General features: G+C 41.2%; 2 protein-coding genes and 1 long non-coding RNA gene across 4 annotated transcripts in view; 1 reads left to right on the forward strand and 2 right to left on the reverse strand.

The window, feature by feature from the left end:
- LOC132784526 (uncharacterized) overlaps positions 1-25,313 on the reverse strand; it is a 103,585-nt gene that overhangs the window by 69,484 nt on the left and 8,788 nt on the right. The window lies entirely within an intron of this gene.
- Positions 1-25,313, forward strand: part of LOC132785776 (octopamine receptor beta-3R-like) — a 36,100-nt gene that overhangs the window by 2,287 nt on the left and 8,500 nt on the right. For both annotated transcript variants that reach the window (XM_060792050.1, XM_060792051.1), the window contains exons 2-3: positions 22,381-23,476; positions 25,009-25,209. In XM_060792050.1, coding sequence (XP_060648033.1) covers positions 22,791-23,476; positions 25,009-25,209 — 887 coding nt within the window. In that variant the 5' untranslated portion in view covers positions 22,381-22,790. The remainder of the gene's footprint in view (positions 1-22,380; positions 23,477-25,008; positions 25,210-25,313) is intronic.
- LOC132785547 (protein hugin) lies at positions 16,024-18,783 on the reverse strand. Its single transcript, XM_060791695.1, has 3 exons — positions 18,548-18,783; positions 17,354-17,645; positions 16,024-16,588 (listed from the first exon to the last, which is right to left on the reverse strand). Exons 1-3 carry the CDS (start codon positions 18,629-18,631, stop codon positions 16,383-16,385), a joined length of 582 nt encoding a protein of 193 aa, XP_060647678.1. The 5' UTR covers positions 18,632-18,783; the 3' UTR covers positions 16,024-16,382.

Consider the following 25,313-nt stretch of genomic DNA (forward strand, 5'->3'; position numbering starts at 1 on the left):
TTGTAAAACTACATGGCGAACAAAATAGACAAGCACGCACCCAAACACACTCCCACACTCCCATACACACATACGCATACACCTACAGTAAGTTGGACAGAGATAGAGATAGAGCGTGGCATAGACAAATTGAAACTTTTTGAGCTACGCTTGAAAAAGTTTTTGTATCTGTGAGATACTCGTATTGTGACGATTTAGTTAGTTTCGGCTGTCAATGTTTTATTTGCCGGAAACTTTACACTATCATTAAGTACTTTGTGACTGCCGAATGCCCCGTTAGCCGATAATAATAATAATAATAAGAAGAAGAATAATACTGCAATGGCATAAGAGAGATTTGAATTTATTTAATTCAGATAATGCCCAGCTAATGCTGCAGCTTAAATCTGGCAAATATTTGCACATAAATGTTCTCAATATAAATGGCATTATTCATTGTAGCGATATACAAACATATATTTTATAGACCGTCGTCGTGATTCCCTTCACTCACACCTCTCGACACCATGCTGCGCCTCAAATGTCTTTCGATAAATGGCTGGATAAATGATAAATAGAATAAATGCCTGTAGGCATTTCTGTTTGCCATTCTTACAGCTGTCGCTGTGTGTATCTCTCTATCTCTGTCCTTGGATTTAGCCGTAAGCTTATCAGATTCATTGTCAGCATAATGATACTAAGTTACTGTAGCTTCAAACTGCTACAGGAAATGCGATTGAAAATTTAATTAAACCACTTGTCATACTTTGCTCTAAAATTGAATTCCAAGTAAACCAAATTTAAATACTTAATAAACACATATGTAAACTAAACTATTGTTATTGACGTGAACTCGACACACAAAGCAAACAAATTACACAAAGATATTTCCAATCGTGTTAGCAAACAATTTATAATCGATTTCATCAAAGAAGTTAACTTAATATTGCATAATAACATAATAAGAAAGTATTGAAATTACTGAACTTCCATTTCTATTTGTTTCGACAATATTGACACATCATTTACTACTACTCCCAATCCAAGTATATTAAGTATTTTATGTGGAGTCAAGGACACAAATTATGGCCAAAAGTTGTCAGCAACAGTAAATTGGAAATCGAACAGCAGGAGTAACATAAAATACCACTTAGTTGTCATAAATGTTTGATATTAATCGACAATCAAGCGGGACGAACAAAAACAAATTCGGAAATATGCCAACAAAAGCATTTAAATCAGTTTTGCACTTTCCGTTCGCTTTTTGCATTTTATTAGCTACTAAATATACGTCTTGAAGTGCTTGTTGATTTCGCCTATAACGTGAAGAACGACAACGAGCGAGCTGAAAATTAATATTTGGGGGAGAAATAACAAAACAGAGAAAACAGAGAGAAAGAGAAAGGAAGAGAGCTGAGTGTATTCGTAAAGCGATTTGAGGTTCTCATTAAAATGACTTCCGCTCGAGACTTGGGCACATTGACAGTGTTTATGTCATTAAGTGGGACTCGCTTGTCTTCGAGAACTTGCGCATCCTTGTCAATGTTTCTGCGTTGATTTAGGTACATGTTATAAACAAGACTGTAACAAAATCAGCTAAAGTATCATCAACCCTACTACACTCGACTGCCTCCCATCAACAATTTGTCGCAGATTAAACTTAGCTGAATGTAAAGTTCAAAATTTAAAGTAGAGTAAACAAAGGATAAACTTTAACTTCCGTTATGATGTAAATAAAATATCAAATTGCGTATTTTGGCTGTCTTCAAGACGACGTTCTTATTAAAATGTTATCTAAGCATTTTTTGAGCGAAAACTGTTTGCATGGCGTCCGACAGAGTCTTCTGACATTTCCCAAGTGACCTACCCAGACTCAGGCTCAGGCTCAGGACCAGACTCAGACTCGAGATTGTTTGGTTGTTAGCAAGTATTGTTGAGACAGCCCTCGTGTGTGTTTCGTGTATGAGTATTCTTTGTACTACTTGTGTTTGCTTTGCACTCGTCGCAACCAGGTCTTGCGTTGCTTTGGCTTGCAACTTTAGAAGCCATTGAGCTATCCTTTTGTACGCCCAACGAGAGTCCACCTCGCATTTCTTTCCTTTTCCCAGCAAACTTAAACACACACTCGCACTGGCACGCACACACACACAAGCACACATTCGTTTTTTCTGTGTTGTTCAGGATTTAACTTTCATTTTTGTGTTGTGTCAGGCATATGTAAGCTCGGTCTATGAGCTTCACTGTTTGCCTTTGTCCTTTCTCGTTGGCCCCTGGGCCTTGTCGTCGGTCCTAGGCCATTGTCTCTTAGGCAGTTTTTTTTTTCATTTTCCGCCGCTTGTATGTTTTTTTCGATTCTCGTGTGTTTTTCGATGGTGAGTGAGCACTGCTAACAGCTCCATATATGCATTATTTATGCTATTATCGATTTTGTATACGTATTTCAAAGGCGGTTAGTCGATTGGCCGCCACGGCACACGGTCTTATTACCAAAACCATTTCAGATAAACGTGTCGCAGCTTCGACTTCTTCTTCCCCGCTCTGAAACAAAATTAAATCATTCTTCAGCCAAATTTACAGCGAACTTTTTGAGCTCATCAACTTTACTTTGAGTCCTGCAATTTGTCTGACTCAACAGCAACAACAACAACAACAAGAACAACAATGATGATGATAACAACAATGAAACGAACAGGGAAAAATTGCTTACTTTTAGGGTTTTTCTTTACATTTATTTTGTAACACGCGGCGTATACACAATTCAAAGTTAACTAAGTCGGGAAAAGGCCACAATGTGGTCAGTGCGGCAGCAAGCAGCACTGCTGACTTTTTGGCCTGATTTTAATTTTGACTTTTTAACAAAGTTAACCAAATGCTTGGAATTGAATTTTGGGGACAATGTCCAAGTCATAAATGGCCAACGAAGCGCGCTCCTAAGTACACAAAACGCACACAAAACTCGTTCCTCGACTCGACTCTGCTCGGTTTATTTACACAGCTAACGCCTAAATTAAATTTTAAGCTGTTGATTTGCATTTTCAGGCTGCTTGGCAAAAGGTCCTGATGCGCTGTTTATTGAACCCTGATTAGATTCAACAGCCGCACAGCTTCGCGTCGCTCGACTCCGCGTCGAACGAATAAAAGATCCAAAACAGATTCGAGTGAAGGCTCATTAGAGGAACTTATTTACAGTGAAGCAGAAAGGCGAAAGGAACGCCTCGCGAAAGCGACGCCTAATTAAGAAGCTTACACAAATATACACAAACGCACATACACAAACACGGGCAGTTACAGTAATGTGTGTGAGTTTTTATGTGTAAACACACATCGAGTTGAGATGAGAACACAGAACAGAAGCGAAACTCATAAAAAAGGTTAAAGTTAAACAATGCGGCGCGTGTTTTAAAAATGAGTTGGGCTTCCATTTCGCGAGTGCTCTTCACACACTCGCACACGCACACATACCACACACATTTTAGTGCTGTTGCAAAAATCTGTTAAATAATTTTTTTGGCCTTTAATGAAATTAGACGGAGGCGGTTCGCAGTTCGCAGTTCGCAGTTGTTGCTGCCACATCACTCAGCATTAGGCCGAGGTCTGGCAAAATGAAATTAGCCGCGCCTTCGACAAAAACCATAATCAAATTTTTTGTTGCTACAAAGAAGATGAAAAATACTTGTACTTGTACATACACAATCTATGGTAGAAGAAGTGCTTGCGACTACTTCTTCTACGTATTGAAACGGGAATTGTGTGCAGTGGAGTGACGCCTTTCACTGTCGCTTGTTTAATTTACGCGACGAAGTAATTTAAAATGAACGAGATGCTGCCATAGAAGACGTCGACGACGACGACAACAACTTCGACTACAATAACAATAAGTACAAGGATGTCAGCAATGACAGCGGCATCGGAGAAGATTGGCTGCGGATGGCAGACGGTAGAAGGCAGAGGGCAGAAGGCAAGGGGCAAAGGACAAGAAGTTCTCAGGCATTACGCTGAGGGAAAACCAATTTGCAAACAAGTCAACAATGGCGAAACGCGGAATAGCAAAGTGCGCGTAGGTAATAAGGCAAAGTGCAGCCAGAACTCACGCACACACATATATATATATATATATATATATATATATATATGTGGTATATGGTATACATCGATATATTCGCACATTTGATATGCATATGGCATATATACTGACTGCCCAGTAATTTGCTTGATTTAAACTGCAACGTAAACAATGGCAGCAACTGAAGCCATTATTGATTGGCCAAGGAAACGACCTTGATGACATAATCGAGTTACCTAACCTTCAATGCTTTCTCTCACTCACCTGTTGCATACTTTCTAACACGAGTGCAACGTCAGCACTTTTGGCCAGGTTTGTGGATTCGAATAACCGTCGCACATGAATCAATTATACTTTTGTGCATTGTGACTTTCAAGTTCATTTCAAGCAAATGAAAGTAATTTTGCTAATTGGCAAATTTAACACTTTGATCTGAATCTTGCATTGCATTTGCATAATTTCTAAGAATGCCATTTCAATAAATTTAATTATCGTAATGAACTAATTCGTTTAGTGCCTAATTGCAATTTTCTTAATGTATAATTGTTAGATTGCTTAAAATTCTGTTCACATTTTACAAATGCCTTCTCAGTTATCAATGATAAATTGTTGGAGCGAAACGAATTGAATCAATTAATCACAGCAAGCGAAACTTTCTTGTCTCTATCCAAAATTTCAAAGAAACATATTGATTACATATTTTCAAATATTATGTTTATATTGTTTCAGACATAATATTTAATTAGAAAACTTTGCAAAGCATTTTTTTTCTTGTCAAGTACGGACACAAATTAAAGAAAATACACACTTGTAAACTACTTAATTATAATGTCAAATGGAGTATGTGTTTATTTTATTTGGCTGCTGTGTCGTGTTGTTCAACACATTGTCCGCATCGCTTTAGTTTAATTGAGCAGCAACATGTGGCATGCTACGCATGTAACAAGCATCAGGTACTTTACTCTGCTGTGGGCCAGCCAAAAGAGCGCTGCTTGTGAATGGCATTTGTTTTTGTTGTTGGTGTTGTTGTTGCGGAGGCTGCTCTTGCTTGCTTGCTGTTATTGCCACAATTGTTTGCTCAAATCGTTAAAACGTTAATCAAACAGTAAAGAGCACAAATGATGTGCCTGCGGGATCTGTGGCAGTTGCCTTCGCTGCTGGTTGCTGGTTCCCACCTACAGTGGCAAACAAAGCGCTCACCTGAGTCAGTTTGACGTGTTGTGTGCTCTGCTGGTTAACTCAAGCCGACAGGCAAACAGAGAAACCACAACAAGTACAACAACATAGATAGAGAGCGAGAGAGAGAGAGTGAAACATGTGTCGCGAGGATTTCCACATTTCATTCACTTTTTACGCGCTTCAAAGTCTTTATTCAATATTGACAAAGGGCCGATAGGACGATAACAACAATGTGTAGAGCAGACCACTGAAAGTAACAGTCAAGAATACACATGAGTGAGTGTGTTTGTGTGTGGCAAGCGTAAAAATAGCCCCGGCTTTACTACATGCAAAGTCACTCAATTGATTTTCAAAAGCGGCAGCAGAGGCAGCTCGTTGTGCCTTCGACACGGACATGGACATGGACAACGACAACGTCTGTGTCTCGAAGTTTGAATCGGACTTTTGTTTGCTCACTTCGTGTTGAGCTAGGAAACGGCTGACAGTACGAACTGGGGCAGACGACAACCCAGTTTTCAGCCACCGCCAACGCTGTCGCTGTCGCCGCCTAATGACATTGCCCGACCGCAGCAGGCTTTAGTCTTTTGCCCGGCGACCTTCGTGGCGGCCACACAAAATGCACAATGAGACACTTGGCGCACTCGACTGGCGTACTTGAATCGAATCAAGGACACCAATCGTTGCCAGCACACGCATTGCCCAAGTACACCGAAAGTATGCGAGTGTGTGTGGGCCACAGCTCATAAATATAAATCAGCTGTTCGCCATGATTCATTGAGTAAAACGTTGGAGTGCAATACAATTCCAGGCTGTAGCTCTCTCTTTCTGTCTCTCTCGCTCTCTCGTTGGTATGCGTGAAATTCATTGTTGGCCTGTTTTCTAGTGAAAACTTTTCAATTCCACGAATGTCGCTAACGGCAAAGCTTCCCCTACGCTGCCCTACCAACGGCTGACTACCTTGGCAAAGTGCCAGGCCAGGCTTTGTTCAATGTCCTTAAAATTTGTTGCATTACGAGCGTAGTATTCATAGGACGAACAACGTTCAATGTACAAGTTCTACAGCGACTAAAGACTGAGCTCCTACTTAATTATGCTCAATTTTCAGCAGCTGAAAGTTGAATTGAGAATGCTCCACTTTAATATATGTACATTAATATTTATATTATTTATTTGGCACGACTTCAAAGGGAAACTCTTTAAATGTTGATGGCGTTATTACGAGTATAGGGTTATATTTTTTCTTTTTCACAGAACAAAAAAAAAAAGAAAAAACAACTACAGTCGAGCGTGCTCGGTTGTGATATACCCGCTATTGGTATTATTCTTAAAATATACCAAAGTTATATACCGTAGTAAGTATTAGTATAAAAATTATAGCTTTATCTCGTTTAGTCTCTAAGATCTAGGTGTTCATACGGAACGACGGACAGACGTTGACGTTGATCATGAATATATACACTTTATAGTGTTATAGAGATACCTGCTTCTTCCTTCCACAAAGCTATAATACCCTTCTTTTCTTTGGTTAACGGGTATAAGAAACACATCCGCTTGCACTGCCATTGGCCCACTTCTGCATAATAATAATTCTGACACTAGTAGCACGGTATGCTCGACATTCTGAGCTCCCTCTTTTGGGGTGGAAGTTGGATGAAACTTTCGTGTTGCTGCTGTTAAATATAGACAGCGAAAGGACTAGAGGGAAACTGAGTACGGAAAGGAGATTACAGCGCACTTGCGAGCCAATTAAAGGTCGTTTCGCTGACCCACATAAATAATGCAGAAGCTTTAATCACCTACAACACGGCCAGCTGCCAAATGACCCCAGGCAGTTGTGCTCGACCCAAGCTGAGTTTGGTACATAGTAGAGACACTTGTCTACATTTTTGATAATCCTCTCTTGAGGCGGCCGTCGAGTGTCGCATTTTTGAGCACTAAAAAGCATAAAAAAATCGCTTACGAGTAGCTCATAAATTTCTGAGGCACTCTCCACTCCACTCATAAAAGGTAGACGGAGTTAAGAAAACCAAATAAATAAAATTAGAATACGTGACTGCCAGTTGGACTAACGACCCGTCATTAGCTTTGATTTCATCCGAACCAACCAAAAAAACACAAAAAGGACACAAATGACAGTAACGCCAAGCAAACACGTGACCTGTGCTTGGGGCCTTTTTGAGGCTTAGACATTCGTAATTACATTCAACCGCTTCATAATTCCAACAATAATTGTTCAAATCTGACAATACGTATGCATACGAGTATGGAGTGCCCCAAAGGGGGAAGTAAGAGTTCGCCCCTCGAAGGCCATAACGCTTGGCTGCTCTCACACAAAGTGCTCCTAAGTGAATCTGAGTAGACACTCTACACAAAACACATTTATACTTGACCCAGCTAAATGGCTTCAATGCTGAGAGCATGTGAAAGCTCTTAACAGCTCGAAGACTGAAGTAAGCATTAAATCTACTTTCAGCTTCTATTTGTTTAAATCGTATTTATAAACCATTTATTTGAATTAGTTCGTCAACTCCCAAGGCAAAGTTAACAAGAACAGTTCGTTCGCTATTTTTTGTTGAATGACTTTGCACACAATTATGTGCACTTGTGTTCCGTGTTGCCGTGGCGAACAAATCTAATTGCTTTCTTTTTAAATTTGTGCTGGCAAAGATATTGTGGGCTCTCACTGTCGTCGTTGTCGTCGTCGTCGTCAAGGTTTGTTCTAAGGTTTAAGGCCACGCAAATTAATTAAAAGCAATTTACGCGTCACGCACATGTTTCAACGCCACGTGGCGTATACGCGATTCCATTATTATTATTTTCTCTCTCTCTTGGTCTTTCGCGTTTTTCGCATTTTCTATATTTTTGTGTAAAGCAGTAGTACATTCGTTACCGCTGTTTGTTTTCTATAGTGTTTTCGGTCTTTTGTTGTTATTCTTTTAATTAGCGCGTGCCGTTTGGATGCCACCACAACAGCAACAGCAACACCAACATCACCAGCAAACGCGTTGCAGCCGCACGAAAAATAGTCGTAGATTCGAAAACTTTTCATAGCATACTTTTTAGCGCAGCTTGCAAAAATTTTTCAAAAGCGTTTTATGCTAATGTTGTTTTTTGCTTTGCACATTATAATTCGACTGTACGTCGGAATATGAGTATTAAAGAAAAAACGGAGAGGGAAAACTGAGTGGGAATAAATAACAAAACGGCTGCAAAAGTAAATGGGCGTGCACTGTTTAAATTTGTTGCTCGACATTTTTTTTGCGTTGCCCTTCAAAATTAAAACACATACACACATGTGTATACATATGTATTTGTGTCTATGCGTGTCTGTGTGTATATATGAGAGTAAAAATAAAATAAATTTGGTCAGCGCATGCAAATTTTTCGGTGGTGCTTTCAGGGTCGGGAAGACATTGTTATTGTTGCTGTTAGCTCCATAAATTTGAAGCGCTATAAAGCAAAACTTTGTAGCGGCAGCAGCAACAACAAATCAATAAAATGGCCATCAAGTGGTTGGGCAGCAAAACTAGCCAACATCAGCACAAAAACGTTCTCAAACTTTTTGCCGCATGGCATTCAAATGTGAGGATTAAATCCATAAAAATCCTTAAACAAGATTTGTCGGAATATTTATCTCGGATTCACGTGATACTCAAAAGCTTATGCAAGGTGTCCTCCGTTGTACTCACTTTATATTTATCTAAATTTAAATTCTTATCTGTCTCGCTGGTGTCGTTGCTTCGTTTTTTTTTTCTCGTTTTTCTGTGTTTTGTTTTGAGCCTAATTTGCGCAAATAGCTCGCTAAACAGTTCATTTAACTTCAATGGACTGGCAATTGCACTCAAATGTTTTGTAAATTGATTCATTAGCTCAAAAGAAGTTCAGACTATGCGTGCGAATATTGCGTGCAATTAGCTCGACATTTATAAATTGACGTTTGGCTTGGCTTGGAGAAACACTTTAGCTTTTGCAGACCATATGCAGGAAATGTTGTGGGTCACAACATTCACTTTCTCCCTCTTTCTCTCTGTTCCCTCTCTGAGGAGCAATTAAAAGTCAGAAAATGACCCCAATCATAAAGTAGCCAACGAGTTGCACGTTAATTTGCATCAAACCAGCGACATAATTACACCATAATTGCAATGCATCAGAGCAACAGCAGCACCAAGAGCAATGTTTAAAAACATAACAAAAACAAGAAAACTTAATTGACACCGCTTTTCGTATCCATCCCGAGAGAGGGATGGAATGAGAAACCGTGTTCAGTGTGCCAGCGAGTACCCAAGGCAATCTGCGTGTGTCGATGCGATGCGTCGGCGTCCCTAACGTCCATTGAATGAATAGGTCCGTCCATCTGTTTGCTTCCGTGTGGACTCGTTTATGATTTTATATTTCATAAATGTATTTGAAAATTTCGCACGCAATCGAATTACGCATACGCCACGTTGGTGTTTAGGCCAAATTGTACTTGACATTAAAAATAGCATCAACATGAGAATGCGACTGAATTGAATGTCCATCACGAAAGTTAACTAAATGGCAGGGCCACTTACCTATAAATAATTCGAGTACGCGTTTATTGTGTTGATGGACAGCGAATGGCGAAGTTCAATGCTATGACCCCAACCATGCGAGTAGTGTTTAGACAGCGCTGTGAGCTGGAAATCGCCTGGCGGCCCACAATGAGCCATTGTCACGCAGTCCTCGAGGCCACACATAACCTTCAGGCTTAAAGCATTCATTCTCTCTTTTTCGTTCACAAAATTTTCAATCATGAAATAATGTTCATTTTTAGCTGTGATTAAATTTGACATTTGACAGGTCCTGCGACAGGCACGTAACCTGAAGCGTACCTGAATACCTGAATAACGCCCCACAAAAAAATAACAGAATAATTGCCTAGCCGCAAAATTCGGCTATAATTGCCTGTCTACAACATTATAATTAAGAGTCACAGTTACTCAACTCTGCATTGAGATACTTAAAATAAACTTCAACCATAATAATTATGGTTATTGATATAGTTTTTTTAGTGGAATTGCATCACAAAGCAAGCATTTGGGGTATAAGTGCATTTAGTAAAAGTTTGTCGGCAATTCTCGAAAGTTGTTGGGCTCATATTTCATGCACAGAACTGCCAAACGTAGTGGAAATGCAGTTTGACAAGTCTGCTGTCAGACCATTCAAGAGTTTATATTATACTTTATGAAATGAAAAAGAGAAAATACCCTCCGCAATACTCCTACTTCTAGCAGAGCCAAAAATTATGGCAACTTGCCTACCATTTATTGCCAGAAGCATTCCAAGTGTCAAAAATGAGTTTCCTCCCAATTGATTGATTGTCAGTTATCGATTGACCGAACCAAAATAGAGTACCATAAATGTGGTATTTGTTGTATATTCACGTGTAAGCTACAATAAGTCCAATTGCCCGTTGTCCATTATTAAGTATACGCCACGTGTCCGACAATAAAAGCATTGTGCAATTCTTAAATTGAAATATCATGTGCAGCAGAAGAGAATGAAGAATGTCTTAGAGTAGTAGTTATATATGTATGTATGTGTCATACGTTTTTGTTGTTTTCATTTTTGTTTGTTTGTTTGAATCGGTTACATCATTTGCCTGTTCGCGTGCTTGTTTATTTAATTTTTTCATTACCCAACGCCTACAAACGTGTTTAGCATGCAATGTTCCCTCTTTGGGGAGCCCAGCACACACGATACTGATACAATTAATGGTCTTTGGAGGCCGCTTTTAGGAAATGCTGGTGAGAAGGAATCCGACTCCAAATCCGAATTTGATTTGTATTTGCTTTATTACCCACGTCGTGCATTTGGCGCTAAACTGATTTTGTGCAGAAGCAGCACAAGCAGCAGTTAGCAAATGAAATCGAACAAATATTTATAAGCCCAATTCCGACTCATTCCTCCCTCCACCCATACAATTGGCGTGTCACTCACACACACGAGTGTTGGCCAAATGCAAGGGCAATGCCGGAATAGTTGCCAGCGCACTGTCGTAATTGAAAACGATTTCCTTGCAAAACTTCAAGGGCAGTCAGAGTTGGCTGACTGACTGGCTGTTTAGCTAGCTGGCAGACTGGTAGACTGGCACAAATACAACGGCGCCAGCTTATTGATATCCATTGACATGGCCTGGCTTTCGGTATGAGCTTTGAACATTGAGCAGCAAATGCCGATTATCTGATTGCTGGCACGGCAGATTATATACGTGTGTTCTGATGTGGCAAATAATTTGCTTATTTACTAGCCTTTTCATCTGTCAGGCTGTTAGGCATTTTGGCCAGAGCACAATGTTTGTCTAATTGACACTAATTAAACAAACGGCAAAGCGAAGAAGTTGCTGCATCAGGCAAAATACAAAGTACCAAATTTAACCACGTACACGCTCAAACTGTTGCCAAATTGATGATTGATGGCCAAGTCAAAAGGGAACTGTCACGCACAGAGAATAATTTGCGAACACGGATTTTCCTCGAGCGCAAATATGCAAAGTCATTTGCAAAGCGCAAAAGTGTTGCATACTTCCAGGAGCGCTGACGCAACGGCAATCGACAATCAAGCAACCAGCAGCCAGCCTGCCAGCAGCCACAATGGCAAGTGTTGCTGGCCATGGGGCTTGCTTGCAACAACCAATGTCACTGCCACTGTCATTGCCATTGCTGCAGCCATTGTCCGCGTTTGCCAAAATTCGATTTTCGATCGGGTTTTTGCCCGCTTTTGTGTCTGGCCTGGCAATCGCCGGAAGCAGCCAAAAAATTTAAATTGTTTGCCCCACACTGTGTTGTGCGTGCATATATGTTAGTTAAGCGGCAGCTGAATTTGCAATTTTGCCACAGAGGCCAACACAGCTGAAAAAGGATCCCCCAAAAAGTTTGTTAAAGTTGCATAAAGCTAAGTGCCACAAGCGTCTACCTGTCGATGCTAGGTTGCAGCTTGTTATTGTTGTTCTTGGTAGCATTTGCTGCTATTATTCCAACCGCAAACACAGAAACTTGCAATGGAGCCGAAGGATTTGTCGGCTGTCAGCACTTTGCAACATGCTCTTAAATGGCATTAGCAATGCCATTTGCCTACAATCTGCTCTCTAATGAAAACCCAAATAGAATAAACAAATTCTCAAAAATCTATTCACTTGAAGCTCCTTTTTTGCTGCATTCTGAAAGGCTTTTCAAGCCTTTCTCCGGCCCTACAAACAATTGTGGTGTCAATTTGCCATTTGAGACGTTTCTATTTTTGGGAAAAACATTTTTCGGAAATACAAAGAACAATGCCGAATTACAAAGACATTCTCTGGCTGACCTGTATTATTGGAATTTAATCTGTGTCCAGGTTGTCCAGGGTTTGATTATTTGCCAAAAGACAATCCTTTAATTGCCCGAGAAAGCAATTTTCTCAATTTTCTGCTCTTATAGAGACTCGAGAACAAAGTTAAAATCAAAGAGAACGACAATGGTAAACGAACATGGATTGAAGCAAAACTTTTAGAATTAAAATGTTTGCAAACTGACAAAACAAATATAACCTCCGATATATTTAAATATTTTTACGTTATATTTTGGTATAAATTTGTAGAAAATTGCAAATGGGTAGCCGGTATCTCACAATCAAGAACACTCACTTTGAGCTTTCTTACTTCTTTAATAGAAAATTAGAGCAAATTTGATTCCACTGTGCTTGAGTAGATGGACGCTTGTCAGACATGCTCACACAATATCAAATGGCACAGATCTGTGGTTGAGCCATTGTCAGGCAGCTGCACTGGCATTAATTAAAATCTGATAATTGCGATAAGAGACTTTGTCATTATGCTGGTAGCGAGCCTACGGCGGCGAAACAGGCGGGCGGGCAGCAAAGAAAATGGTGGGAGTACGAAAAGTGCCCACAAATGCGTGGCATGTCGGTTGAAATTAAATAAATAAATAACCTCTTTTACTACACGGTACGCAGACACAGAAACCTTTTGCATGGCTGAAATTTGATTAAGTGAGTGGCAAGCGAGAGAGAGGCAACCTGTAAGACTGGCATGAATCTGGCTGCCAGGCAGGCAAATGCGGCCATCAATTTAAATCAGTTGCTTAAATACAATAAATAAGGGTCGGTCGAATGCACGACGAAAGAAAGCAAAAAAAACGAAGCAACGCTCTAAATATTAGCAGGCATTTTTAACAATTCACCGTAATGGCCGGCATCAATTTTGGCCAAGGTGCATGCTAACTGAATATCTGTTTTGCCTGCTGCCTGCTGCTTGTGGCTTGCGTCATTTAATCAGGCAAAGTGATTTTCGCACAACCCAAACACACACACACACACCCCCATACATGCAAACACAACTTATCATTTCACTGATATGTGTATGAATATATGTGCGGATGTGATATCTGCGAATGTGCCACTGTATGTATGTACTATATGTGAGCCGGGAGCAAACACGTTGTAGACAGGAAGCCGCTTCAGTGGCAGCTGATGTTGAGCCCGTTTAACCTTACGCACGGACCCAGCTGTAAATTTACGGCTATCATGCAAAGTTCCTGCCAGCTCCGGATCGGTCGACGGGCATCGTGCGACGTGCGTGCCTCTATCCCCGTCGTCTCGTCCGCTTGCGCCCCAGGAGGCAGTCGAAAATTTATTACCATTTTGCAGTTATAATGTTTCAATATCTCGTTTTGTGTGCCCGCTAGTCGGCTTTTTGTTTGTGTGTGTGTGTGTGTATGGCTTGCGTGCCCATTAGCGCCATTTTAGAAACGATTGAAGCAGATATATATAGTATAAGTACTACTATTAGGTGCTCCATGAACTGTTCATTTATTGGCAGCCCACGGGCAACGTGGTGGTGGCTACGTGTCGGCTACGTGATGTCTACGGTCATTTGTCATACATTTTGCTGGAACACAGCAGTGGTTGAATTTGACCCGTTAACCTTTTACGGTTAACCCGCTTTTTTGGCACAAAATTGAAGACCTGCAATTCGAATTCAATTCAGCTTAGCTGAACTGAACCGAGCAAGCAAAATCCAAAACTGATTGTAAGAGGAAGCCCAGAATTTGGCAAAAGACCCAACTAATTGGCACGTGCTGAGTCTCAAATGACTTGCTTAAAGTTCCAACTACTCGAGCAGCTGCCTCGTTGGCTAAAATGGGTTTATATGAATAACTTGTAGCTTAACGAATGAGTTTTGCATTTGCCAATTTAGCAACTCAGACTAGAGCAGCATCTGCACTGCATTTTCCACTAACACTCGACACACACACAGCTGGAGCAGTTCCATTAAGCCATTTACGAGCACCTTCAGATTTTCCTTTGCCTTGTGTCTTTCTCCCTTTTTTAACTATCTCTTAAATAAGCAGCTGCATCATCAAGATACTAAATCGTGCAACATTAATCTACTCTTGTGCTTGGAGCGCTATTATCATAAATTGTTTAAGTCTCTGTTCGCCAACGAAGCATTTGAATCATATGAGTATGAGAATACAGAACTAATAAAATAAACTTAACTTGCTACAAAAAGCTTGCTGCCATTGCAGAATAGTGGAATTAAGTGGATCTGATGATAAGATGAAAATAAGCACATTAAACTTAATAAATGTAATTTATATGTATGTTAAGCATCAATAAAATATATGTTTTTGTTACCATTCTTTTATCGGCTTTTGCAATAATTTTAAAGCAAAGATACAAGTGTTCAATTTAATCTATAGCCGCGGAGCAAGGTTACGATTATGTTTGCTATTTGTTTTTTCAGAATTTAACTATAAAGCATTCTCAAACACGCTGTGCATTAATATACACATGCTACGAGTATATGTAAATGAGCTCCACATACTTATTTTACCGACATTGAACGCATCGTCAATTACAGTTGCAACGTTTGAATTTTTTTGTTGGTTGTTATAACAACAGTTTTTGCTGCAATCATTTTTATCTCCAGTCGCTGCACAAATATTAATTTCACTGCATTAATTATAATTGAAATACACAGCAGTGAATTTCAAAGTCTGATTTGAAGCACAGCTGCATCAGACTTAATTTAATTAACTTAAATTAAACATATTTATAAAAAACTAAAACTAAAACATGCAATGAATTGTAAATGATAAGCCAAAACTTTGTGAACAAAAACAATGTTCTAAATTATAACATTTTTCTACACCGCAAAATCAATTTTAATTATACATGGATTATGTTAAGATTTGCATGTTGATCGTTTGGTCGAGTTGCTGCTTGTGCATTATAATTAGTAGTGCATAACAATGGCAATGCTCATTGATTATGTGAATCGAGTACTCGAAACATTCTCATGCACATGTGAGTGTGTGTACGTGGCAAAAATTATTCATGCTTGATCAAGCTGAATGAGGCGAACAGCTTTTGGTCAACGAAAGTGCAGGAATTATGGAAACGTCAAAATGTGCAAAACCCAAAACCCAAAACCCTTAACACCTCATCACCTCAACACCGCCCCCAACCATCCGTCGACACGCCCAGCAAAAACCAAGAATGCAACAGAATGCTGCCACCGCAGCAGCAGCTGCCGCACTTTGCAAATTATCGTATGATATCGTCTGATGAAAATTTCATTAATTTACTTTTGCCAGCCAAAAATAAAACACGAAAATACACGAATGCCACAGTCGGAGGTCAATTATTGGCTGACACTCGCTCTGCAAATCTATATATATACCCCGAATGTCTGCATCAATTTATTCGAACTGAAATTTATATAACATTTTAGAGTAACATATAAGGAAAAGTTTGGCACAGTGTTGATTTTCAAAAGTTGCTGCAATTTATTGTTTATACAATTATTTTGTTCGTAATCCTCTCATGACTTGGGCCTAGCTATACTACAATTGTTGTATAATAAGTATGTTTAATAATAAGAATATGTGGGATTAATAATTATTGCACATCGTTGGACGCTTTCCTTGCGTTGCGTGTTCTTCCGATGTCGATGGTTCTTTTTTTTTTGTAAGGGGGCGTTATGTTATGTGTGAGTAGCCATAGTTAAAGTGGAGCTGCCTGGCACTCTGCCAGCCAATGGTTGGCCTCAACCTTGCCCAAGGGCTCGTCCTCGTTGTCGCCGTTGTCGTTGTCGTTGTCCTAGTGTTTGGTGTTGATTTAACGGGTGCCTGCCAGTGACTTAATCCCCGCCGGCGCACACTTGAGCACGTTTACCCAGGCGCGGCTTGAACGGCACCGATTTCTTCATCATGCGCGACGCAAACTGTCCGCCAGCTGCCGCCTCCTCGCTGCTCCCTCTGCCGCCCTCCAATAGCTGCTGAAAGTCAATGCTGCGGCCAAGGCGTGGCGTGCGCACGCGATAGGCAGGCTCGCCACTGCTCTGCACTGTAGGATCAAAAACAAAGACGGCGATGAATTAAACACACACCCACAATAAAAAAAAACCCAAGTATAAACGCTCAACTGTGAAATACCCGCTAACCATTTTCAATAAAAGCGGTATTAACATTAAAATATATCCAATTAATACATATACTGAGATACTACAACATTGAAAATATACCATAAAGTACAAAATTTACCAGATTGTAGCTCTCCTTAAGAGCAGAAAATAAATATACTTTACGAGATCCTAGAAGTCACATAAATTGCCTGTCGGCAAAAAGTTTAACTACCCCTCTATCCCACAAGTAACGGGTGTAAAAAGCACAGCAAGAAAAATGCTGAATTGTAGAAATTTTAACTATGTATTAACGTCCAACTAAAGCAACTTATAATATTTAATTACTGTTAAGAACTCGCTGGCTGACTGGCAAAAAAACACGAGCAACAAACGCATTATCAAATTATAAAATCATAAATAAGTGTATTCTGGGAAGTAAAAGTAAAGTTTAGTCAAGTTTATGCCTGAAAAAACTTGACAGTTGCTTTAAAAATAAACTTCAACATAAAAGTTGATGGGGGAAAAAAGAAATCAATTTGTGGCAGCATAACTCCTAGGAAAGAAGCATATTTGAAATGCTTGCGCGGCATGCTAGCCCGGTTGTCATAAGGACGCATTACTCATACGCAGCGTGGGCTTGCACGCTTGGATACTCGATATATATAGAGTATTGTATGCCATATAGAAGTAGTATGTGTAGTACTCACGCTGTCGCAGCTTCTGCAATAGCAGGTAATAGGCCAACGGTGGCATATTATCCAGGTCGAATTCCTGTTGCTGTGCTGGCGGCACAGCGACGCTTGCTTTTTGCACCAAACTGTTCTCTTCCAGCTCGTCAATGATGTCGTTCAGCTCTTTGTTGTATTCGCCCATGGCGCGCTTGTGGCGTGCTTCCGCCGCAGCTGCTGCGCTGCCAACGCCGCTGCCAACGCCGCTGCCGATGCCAATGCCGACGCCAGCGTTGTTGATGCGATTTGGTAAATCCAGTTTGTTTGTGCCCTGCGCAAATGAAGTGCCACAAATCGGCAAAGCGGCAAGCGGCAAGTGGCGAGTGGCGAAGAGAAAACAAAACAACAAAAATATTTGAAATATTTCATTCGAGGTCCTTTTGCTTGCGGCAAGGCAACGGCTTTCAATATCGTTCCTGGCGGCTTTCAAACTGTCGACACGTGTTAAGTTATTTTTATGCTGCCTATTTATGCGCATACGTGAGCTACACACACACAGCTCACTCAATCTCTCTCTATGGTAGTGTGTGTGTGTGAGTCAAGCACTTTATTGTTTCAATTTACAGCATGACAGGCTGCGTGTGCCGCTTGATTAGACAACTCAATGTGAATTGAAATGCCAACACCTTGTGAGTAAATCTGCTCTCGCAAGTTGTAAGTTGCGCCATAAACATACAAACACACACACCATCGCAATCACACAAATGCGTGAGTGTGTGTTCCCAAGAGTTATCACAACTTCACACCTTCGGCTTGGCACAGAAAATTTAATTAAATCTCTGACTTAACATTGCCAGCAAACTGCAGACATAACTCGACTAATCGATTGAAAACCAGGCTAAGTGATTATGCCAACTAATGGAGAAATGCCAATGGCATCGAATGCGACACCGACATCGCCATCGACTTTGGCATTGCCGTTAGCCGAGTAATTAGCAGCTCGGAAAGTGGCAATGACAATCAGGAAATTGCCAACGGCTGCAGTTGCCAAAAAGTCAAAACGCATTCGTCGACAGTTCAAAAGGATTTTCATGAAAGTTTTCAGCCAAGCAATAAGCCAAGCTCTGAGGCTTGCTCTGTTTCAACTTTGCTTGCGGTCTTCACGTGCGCCAAATAAAACTGATTAAGTGGAGGAGGCTTGTTAAGCCTTGTCTGGCTGCTGGCGAAACTCACCTGAATGGCCTTGGCGTGGCTGCAGTAGACGAGGTAGCAGGAGGCTGCTATTAACAGCAGTGTGCAATAACTTAGTCTACACATAACGGCCACAATCAAGTCAAGCGTGAAGCGTTTTACTTGCTACTTTTACGAGCTTGTCTAAATGGACTGGAACTCGAGCTGGACACACTACAAAGTGTAGTTGATGTTACAAAGGCTTGGAGCTGCGTGAATAATGCGTAACGCTTTGTGGCTGCCGGTCAACTGATGTCCTGGTCGAGAGACGCGACAATTTTTATAGGCCATCCGCCTTAAGCCTTAAGCCTTTTGGACTGCGGATGATTAAGCTATTGAATGACAGTCACTAAATGATTTGTTATGCGCTCCTAATCACAGACAGCCAACAGGCAACAGGCAAATCGTAAACAAGGCGCAGGCTAAAGCCAAAACGGAAGTGCTAACCATTTGTCTCGCACAATTGCACAGCTGCCAACACATTGTGACCAAAGCAGAAACGGAATAACAAAACAGTCAGGCAGCTTATGCTTTGTGCCAAATTTGAATATTAAATATAATTTATTTATACATTGGCAATGGTGAAATTAACAATTTCAATTTCACAGCTGCAAAATGTATATTTTGCCAAGTTATTAGAATTTTCGCACCACTGTACATTAAGCCGGCAGGTGGTCTGAACTCGCACTATGCAAATCAATTTCGCGTGAAAAGCTCAGCACCAGGCCAAAAGTCCAGAGAGTGAGTAAGTGAGAGAAGCTGGAACTGAAGCTGGAGCTGGAGCTGGAGCAACATCAGCCTCAACATCAATGCCAATGCCAATGCCAATCGATCAATCTTATTTAAATGCTGACAGTTGTCGTCACAATGTGTCTAAGCGGGGGATTGGCGCTTGTTTGTCATTGCCTGTTGGCTGGAAAGGCTTGGAGTGCTCTCTCTCTCTCTTTCTACACACCTCCACCCCTTGCTCTGCTCCTTTGAGGCTTATTTCTGAGCCGCATTAACTTTAATTTGTTGGGCAAACAGCTGTGTACCTGCCACACAGTCAGAGTCACAGTCACAATCTCAGTGAGTGACAACTACGGTCAGAAGAAGTCCGCCCCTATTGTTGAGTGTCAGCTGTCAATTGGCATTCTAAATGGCATGCAAAGAATTTACTGTCAATTGGCAAATCAATCGAGGGTCCAAAAACTAACAAAACCCAACTATTTACCGTGTTCACCCCCCCGCTCCACACTCTGCATTCCGTAAGCAGCAGCAAATCACTAGGAATTTTCAATTAAACGCTGGCAATTCATCAACAGTTGGGCCAGACTGTTTATTTTTGCCCTGAATTTAAACAAACATGAACCCAAAGACTGACCCTAGTCTGTGATATACTCGTTTTGTGTTTGCACACCAACTCAATAGACACAATGGACACTTTTATTTATGGCCAACACACACTCGACTGTGTTCATTTTGCAAGCATTTTAAAGACATAATTTAAATGTGCTTCAAATAGTTCAAGTTGTTGTTTATGTTCCCAGCTCCGTGCAAGTCACTGAACCGCATCGTATGAGTAGTTTTTGTAAAGTTGATGACAATTTGACAATTTTAAGCACATTCAATGAGACAAATCCCCATTTCATTTCAAGCATCACTAAGATTGCCAAATGTCTTTTGCAGACGCACATTCTCTGGCTCTGATTTTGATTCTCATTCTGACTCTGTCACTGTCTCGTTGCCTTTTGCTTTTTGCTGCAGCTTTTTCATTTCCCATTGAGTTGGCTTGTTACCAGTTGCCAGTTGATAGTTCATAGTTCATATTGAATTTGCAGAAATTGTTGATGGAGGTGATTACAGTGTTTACAATTAGTATTTGTACGGTCGCTTTATCAGTTTGTGTTTGTCAACCCTGCAGCAGTTAAGCCTCTTATTGACTCGGCACTGAGAAGAGGTTGCCACTCGTATATGGATTTAATTGAATTAGCAGTGTCCTGTGTGTCCTGCGTCCCATGCGCGGGTGGCACTTTGAAGTTTGCACTTTACTTGACACCCGCCCACTCTGGACTTTGACCATTTGGCCTCCAGGTCCATCCTAACTGACCCATGCGCAGTTTTTGTTGACCCACGCAACGCAACGCGAAAGCAGAGTTGCGGGGTCGCGTGGGAGGTGAGAGGTTAGAGAGGTTTTGAGGTGGGTGGAAGATGGGTGAACACAACTTAGTTCATGTTGATGTTTGCGCTTAAGCGCAACTTTGCTGCTGCCGGAAGAGCGGCGGGTTTATTGAGTTTCCGGCAGCACAACGCCAGCCAGGCAGCCACTTGAAGGCATTAATTATGCCACAATGGCAAACGTCTGATGTGGCAACTTATCCAGGATATTAAAGGACGCCGCGCTCTGCTGTCGCAGGGCCCAAGCGCAATGGTGCATGAAATTTATAAGTTGCAGCCTCAGCTTAGCTAGACAGATTTCAAAGCCGCCTGTAAAATTTCCTCTTCAGCCTGTCACTCACTGAATGATGTCCTGCGTTATCCTCGCGAGATCCGAACATTAAAATATTTAGTTGCCAATCCCAGACAATGGATGAATGTGGCCAAGAGTCTGAGTCGAGAGCAAACAAGTCAAAATCAACTGGCGAACGAAGGACACCGCAGCTAACAAGGATAATAGCTCCGTGAAGCGTGCAAGGTCGTAGTTTACATTGGTCTCAATGTCTGCGGTGCTCTTTGTCTGCAACTGTGTATGCGGGTGTATGATCTATGTGTGTGTGTGTGTGTGTCTGGTTGTATCCCATGCCACTTAAAAATCCTTAAAAAATATTGAAATCAAAATACTCGTGCTGAAGGACACCAGCACCGACGGCAGCAAAAAACTTATTTCCCCATCGAAGCAAAGAGAAAGCAGACAAAAAAAACAAAATAAACTTATAGCTAACGATTTATGTTGCTGCCAAGGACATTTGAACTTCAATCCTTCAGCAAACGGTCAGCAACAGGAGAAAAAAAAAGATAGTGAGCGGATAAAATGTAGATAGAGTTGTTAGACTTCAAGTTGTTTAAAAGCCATTTCAAAATATGGCAATTAATTACAGTTTCAAGTGAGCATGAAAGATTATTAGGGATTATTGCATGCTGCGACCACTAATGGAAATTATAATCCCCCATAAGCGTTAACTCTCACTGCACAACTTGATTAGAGTGACTTTCGTTATCAGTTTAGTTATAAAGTGAATGCAACTTTTGAGCAAACTAAGTTTATGCATAAAAATTGAACAACTTCCCATTAGAATCAAGTAAAACAAACGAGAGAAAAATATGTCATAGCAAGTGCTGGCTTTCCTTTGTGGCTCAACTGCAATGGGAACCGGGCTGCAGAATAAATATAAATATAAAAATAAATTTTATTTATTTGCTGTGGAAATCTGCTGTGTTTGCAATCTGAATTTAGGGGTTACAGCTTGAACGAACCTCTTGCCCCTAGATGTCAGCACTTGACAGCACTGATGACAGTCGAATGAGAGATATGCAGATGTGTTTCTCCCTCTCCGTCTCACTCCCTCTCTCTCTCTCTCTCTGTCAGTCGGCGCTCCAATAAAATGCATGCCAAGTGCTCACATAGCCCACATGGCGTATACGCAATATATTTCTGTATTTTAACGGACAGCAGCCAAGTGAGGAGCATAGAGGATGGCTCGTAACGAGGCACAGTGGCAACAGGCTTCAGGGTCGAAACAAATTGCAAATACATCAATATATGTGTGTACTTATCGAGTCATCTTTTTGGCAATTTCTTTTTTTTTGATTCGTTACTGAGATGTCTGTTAATAAATTATTTATTTATTCATTTGCAGTCGAGTCGTCGATTATTGAGCGTTTGAGCGTTGCAGTAAAACTCGGCCAACATTTGGAGCAGCTCAAATAAACGCCAGCAAAGCGGAGAGTCAATAAGGAAGAACGATAGGGGCGACTGGGGACAATCGACAAGCGATGGCATCGTGTCCTGGCAAAGCACTAGGCAAACACTCAATGTCGCTGCTGCTATTGACGTTGCCGTCGTCGAGCATCTCGACTACCAGTTGATGAGACTGCCAGACCGAGACCGAGACAGTGACTGCGACTGCGACAGCGACGTTGAACCCTGACACGCTTGTTTGCTTTTCAAATTGCAATTATGCTCGCGAGCGAAAAAGGTTTTGGTTACGAGCGAGCGAAGCAACTACGTCGAACGTTTTAATCAACGCAGCAGCAATAAATTGATACAATGACAACGCTTAGCAGTTATCTCAGCCCAAGCACTGCCATCAACTTGGCAACAACAGCAGCGCCAATATCAACAGCAGCAGCAACAACAACAGCTGCTGCAACGACAACAGCAACTGCTAGAACAAGAAGGCCAAGCAAATCGATGACAACATTTGTTGTTGGTGGTGCTGCCTTAAACGCAACAGCGACGACAACTACGAAAACAACAACAGCAATAACTGGTACTAGCAGCAGCAGCGGGAGCAACTTCTTACTGACTGCAGCAACAAAAACATTGACAACAACTGCAGGCGAAACACGAGCAACTGCCGCAACAACAATATCAACTACGACAGCAGCAAATTTGCCAACAACAACATCGCAATTTGTAGATGCCTCGTTGACTTCACTGTCATTAACGGCATCGTCGTCCGCCACCTCCTCCGCCTCCTCAGCCGCCATCGCCACCGTCCCAACAAGCTCCACCACCGCCTTGGAGCTGTTCTCGACAGTCGCCAGCAACATGACGGCAAATGCAAATGCCAATATCAGCAGCCAAATCGAACCCAGTGACCAACTCGAAGATAGTTGGGTCGATGTTTCGCTGCTGCTGTTTAAGGGCTTCATATTCTCGTCAATTATCCTGGCCGCGGTCCTGGGCAATGCGCTGGTCATCATTTCGGTGCAGCGAAATCGAAAGTTGCGGTAAGTCAAGTGAAATCGTGGTTCAGCGGCTATTCGCTGCGAGTCATTCATTTAATTGCTTCTCTCTCTGGGCACCACACTGACTGCAACATCCTGGCAGCCAGGATAAGTTGCAACATGCAACCTCCAACTGGCGTGTGCAATGTGCAACGTGCTTCCTGCCGACTCGTCGTGCAACGTGCAACGAGCTAGTTTGCTAGCATTTTGCGCTTTGCTACTGTGTTCGCAGTCGTAGTAAATGTAATTTAAATGAGCGACAAGCGGAATAATAAAACATTAAATGAACTTAAATATGACACACGATGGCAATGACAAGGCACCCGGATGCGCCCCTGAGGGCGCCCCACTGCAGCACAAAGAATGCAGCATGCCATTCACGACACAAGCCATTTATGTGCAACATTCCCCCTGCTTTCGAAAATGCGCAGCATTTATGCAGCGCAAATTGTCATGAATTTTTGGTAAATGGCTTAGCGTTGTGTGCTCGCAACTATTCTCGCAGTCAAGCGGACTGCAAGTTGAATGAACCAACAAAACGAAGGTCAATAAGCAGCTCATTACGACAGAGAAATTCAATTCTGTGGAATTTGTAGTTTTGAACAAAATGCTTTAAAAGTGTATCAGTTTTCATTTCAAATGTTTGTGGTTGATTGGATAACAAATATTTCTTCTAACCAAACAGTTATGTTGTATAAAGAAGTAGTTATTCCTTAATTCAAAAATGTTAAATTAGCCATTCATTTTTGGTGATTTTTAAAAAAAAAAGAATATGTATATTATGCCAAAGAAATTCAAAGATTTTCTACTTTGTGTTGTTAAATAATGCATGGTATTAAAATCATTAAAGAGAACATTTAAATGGCAACAAATGTGCTTCTTAACCAGCAAATCCGAATTTCTAAAACACATTCTGCATTCTGTATGTGATGTGGTGCCAACTTCCCCCACAGAAAGTATAGCATACTTTTCAGCGTGCCAGAAAATAAATTTAACTCAATGCCATGCCAAAGTATTCTAATCTATCTTGTTGCAAAAATTGTGAAATATAGTTGGAATTTGGAGCATTTATAAAAGCAAGTCATTTGCAGTTATTCACGATATGCAAGACTGTATGAACGTGGCCCAGGCGCTAAAATTTCCCCTAGAGCTAAGACGACAGCTGCCTAGTCAGCCGAATGACTTATGACAGCACGGGAAATTGCAGCATTAAGGTGACCTGGTGGCGACTCAAATGGAGTACAACTGAAAGACATACTATGTAGTGTAGTAGTAATAGTAGTAGTAGAAGAGCATGCAACATTTGCTGCACTACAAACAAATGCAATGTCATTCGCTTGACATGGCTTTTTCTGTGTCGCTCTCTCTCTCTTTCGCTCTCTGTCTGTCTCTGTGAAGCGGTCGCGGTTTGTGGTTGGCGGTTGCTAGAATGGTTGGCGAATGGTGATTTTTTTTTTGCGGAACATGAAACGCTACGTTCATTTAATGTTGTGCTTGTTTGTATATGTGTGTTTGTTTGTTTGTATCATTCGCAGCGTTATAACAAATTACTTTGTTGTGTCACTGGCGATGGCCGACATGTTGGTAGCCCTCTGTGCGATGACATTTAACGCATCCGTTGAGCTGTCCGGCGGCAAGTGGATGTTTGGCCCCTTCATGTGCAACGTGTACAACAGTTTGGACGTTTACTTCTCCACAGCCAGCATACTGCATCTTTGTTGCATATCGGTGGATAGGTGAGTACATAAATTGTAAGCCCTTCAAACACGCACACACTCGCCTCTAAGGCTCTACACATAGAAGAGCCATTAATCTTGACTTGCGGCAGCCGCAATCTCAC

This window comes from Drosophila nasuta, chromosome 2R, assembly GCF_023558535.2.
Source record: "Drosophila nasuta strain 15112-1781.00 chromosome 2R, ASM2355853v1, whole genome shotgun sequence".
NCBI classification, from domain to species: Eukaryota; Metazoa; Arthropoda; class Insecta; order Diptera; family Drosophilidae; genus Drosophila; species Drosophila nasuta.

Bases quoted from the DNA above. Each gene is read 5' to 3' on its own strand.
- LOC132785547 (XM_060791695.1), bottom strand. From the start codon at position 18,631: ATGTGTAGACTAAGTTATTGCACACTGCTGTTAATAGCAGCCTCCTGC. The intron at 17,646-18,547 runs GTGAGTTTCGCC...TCATTTGCGCAG, and splicing joins GCCACGCCAAGGCCATTCAG to GGCACAAACAAACTGGATTT. The intron at 16,589-17,353 runs GTGAGTACTACA...TTGATCCTACAG, and splicing joins ATTGCAGAAGCTGCGACAGC to TGCAGAGCAGTGGCGAGCCT.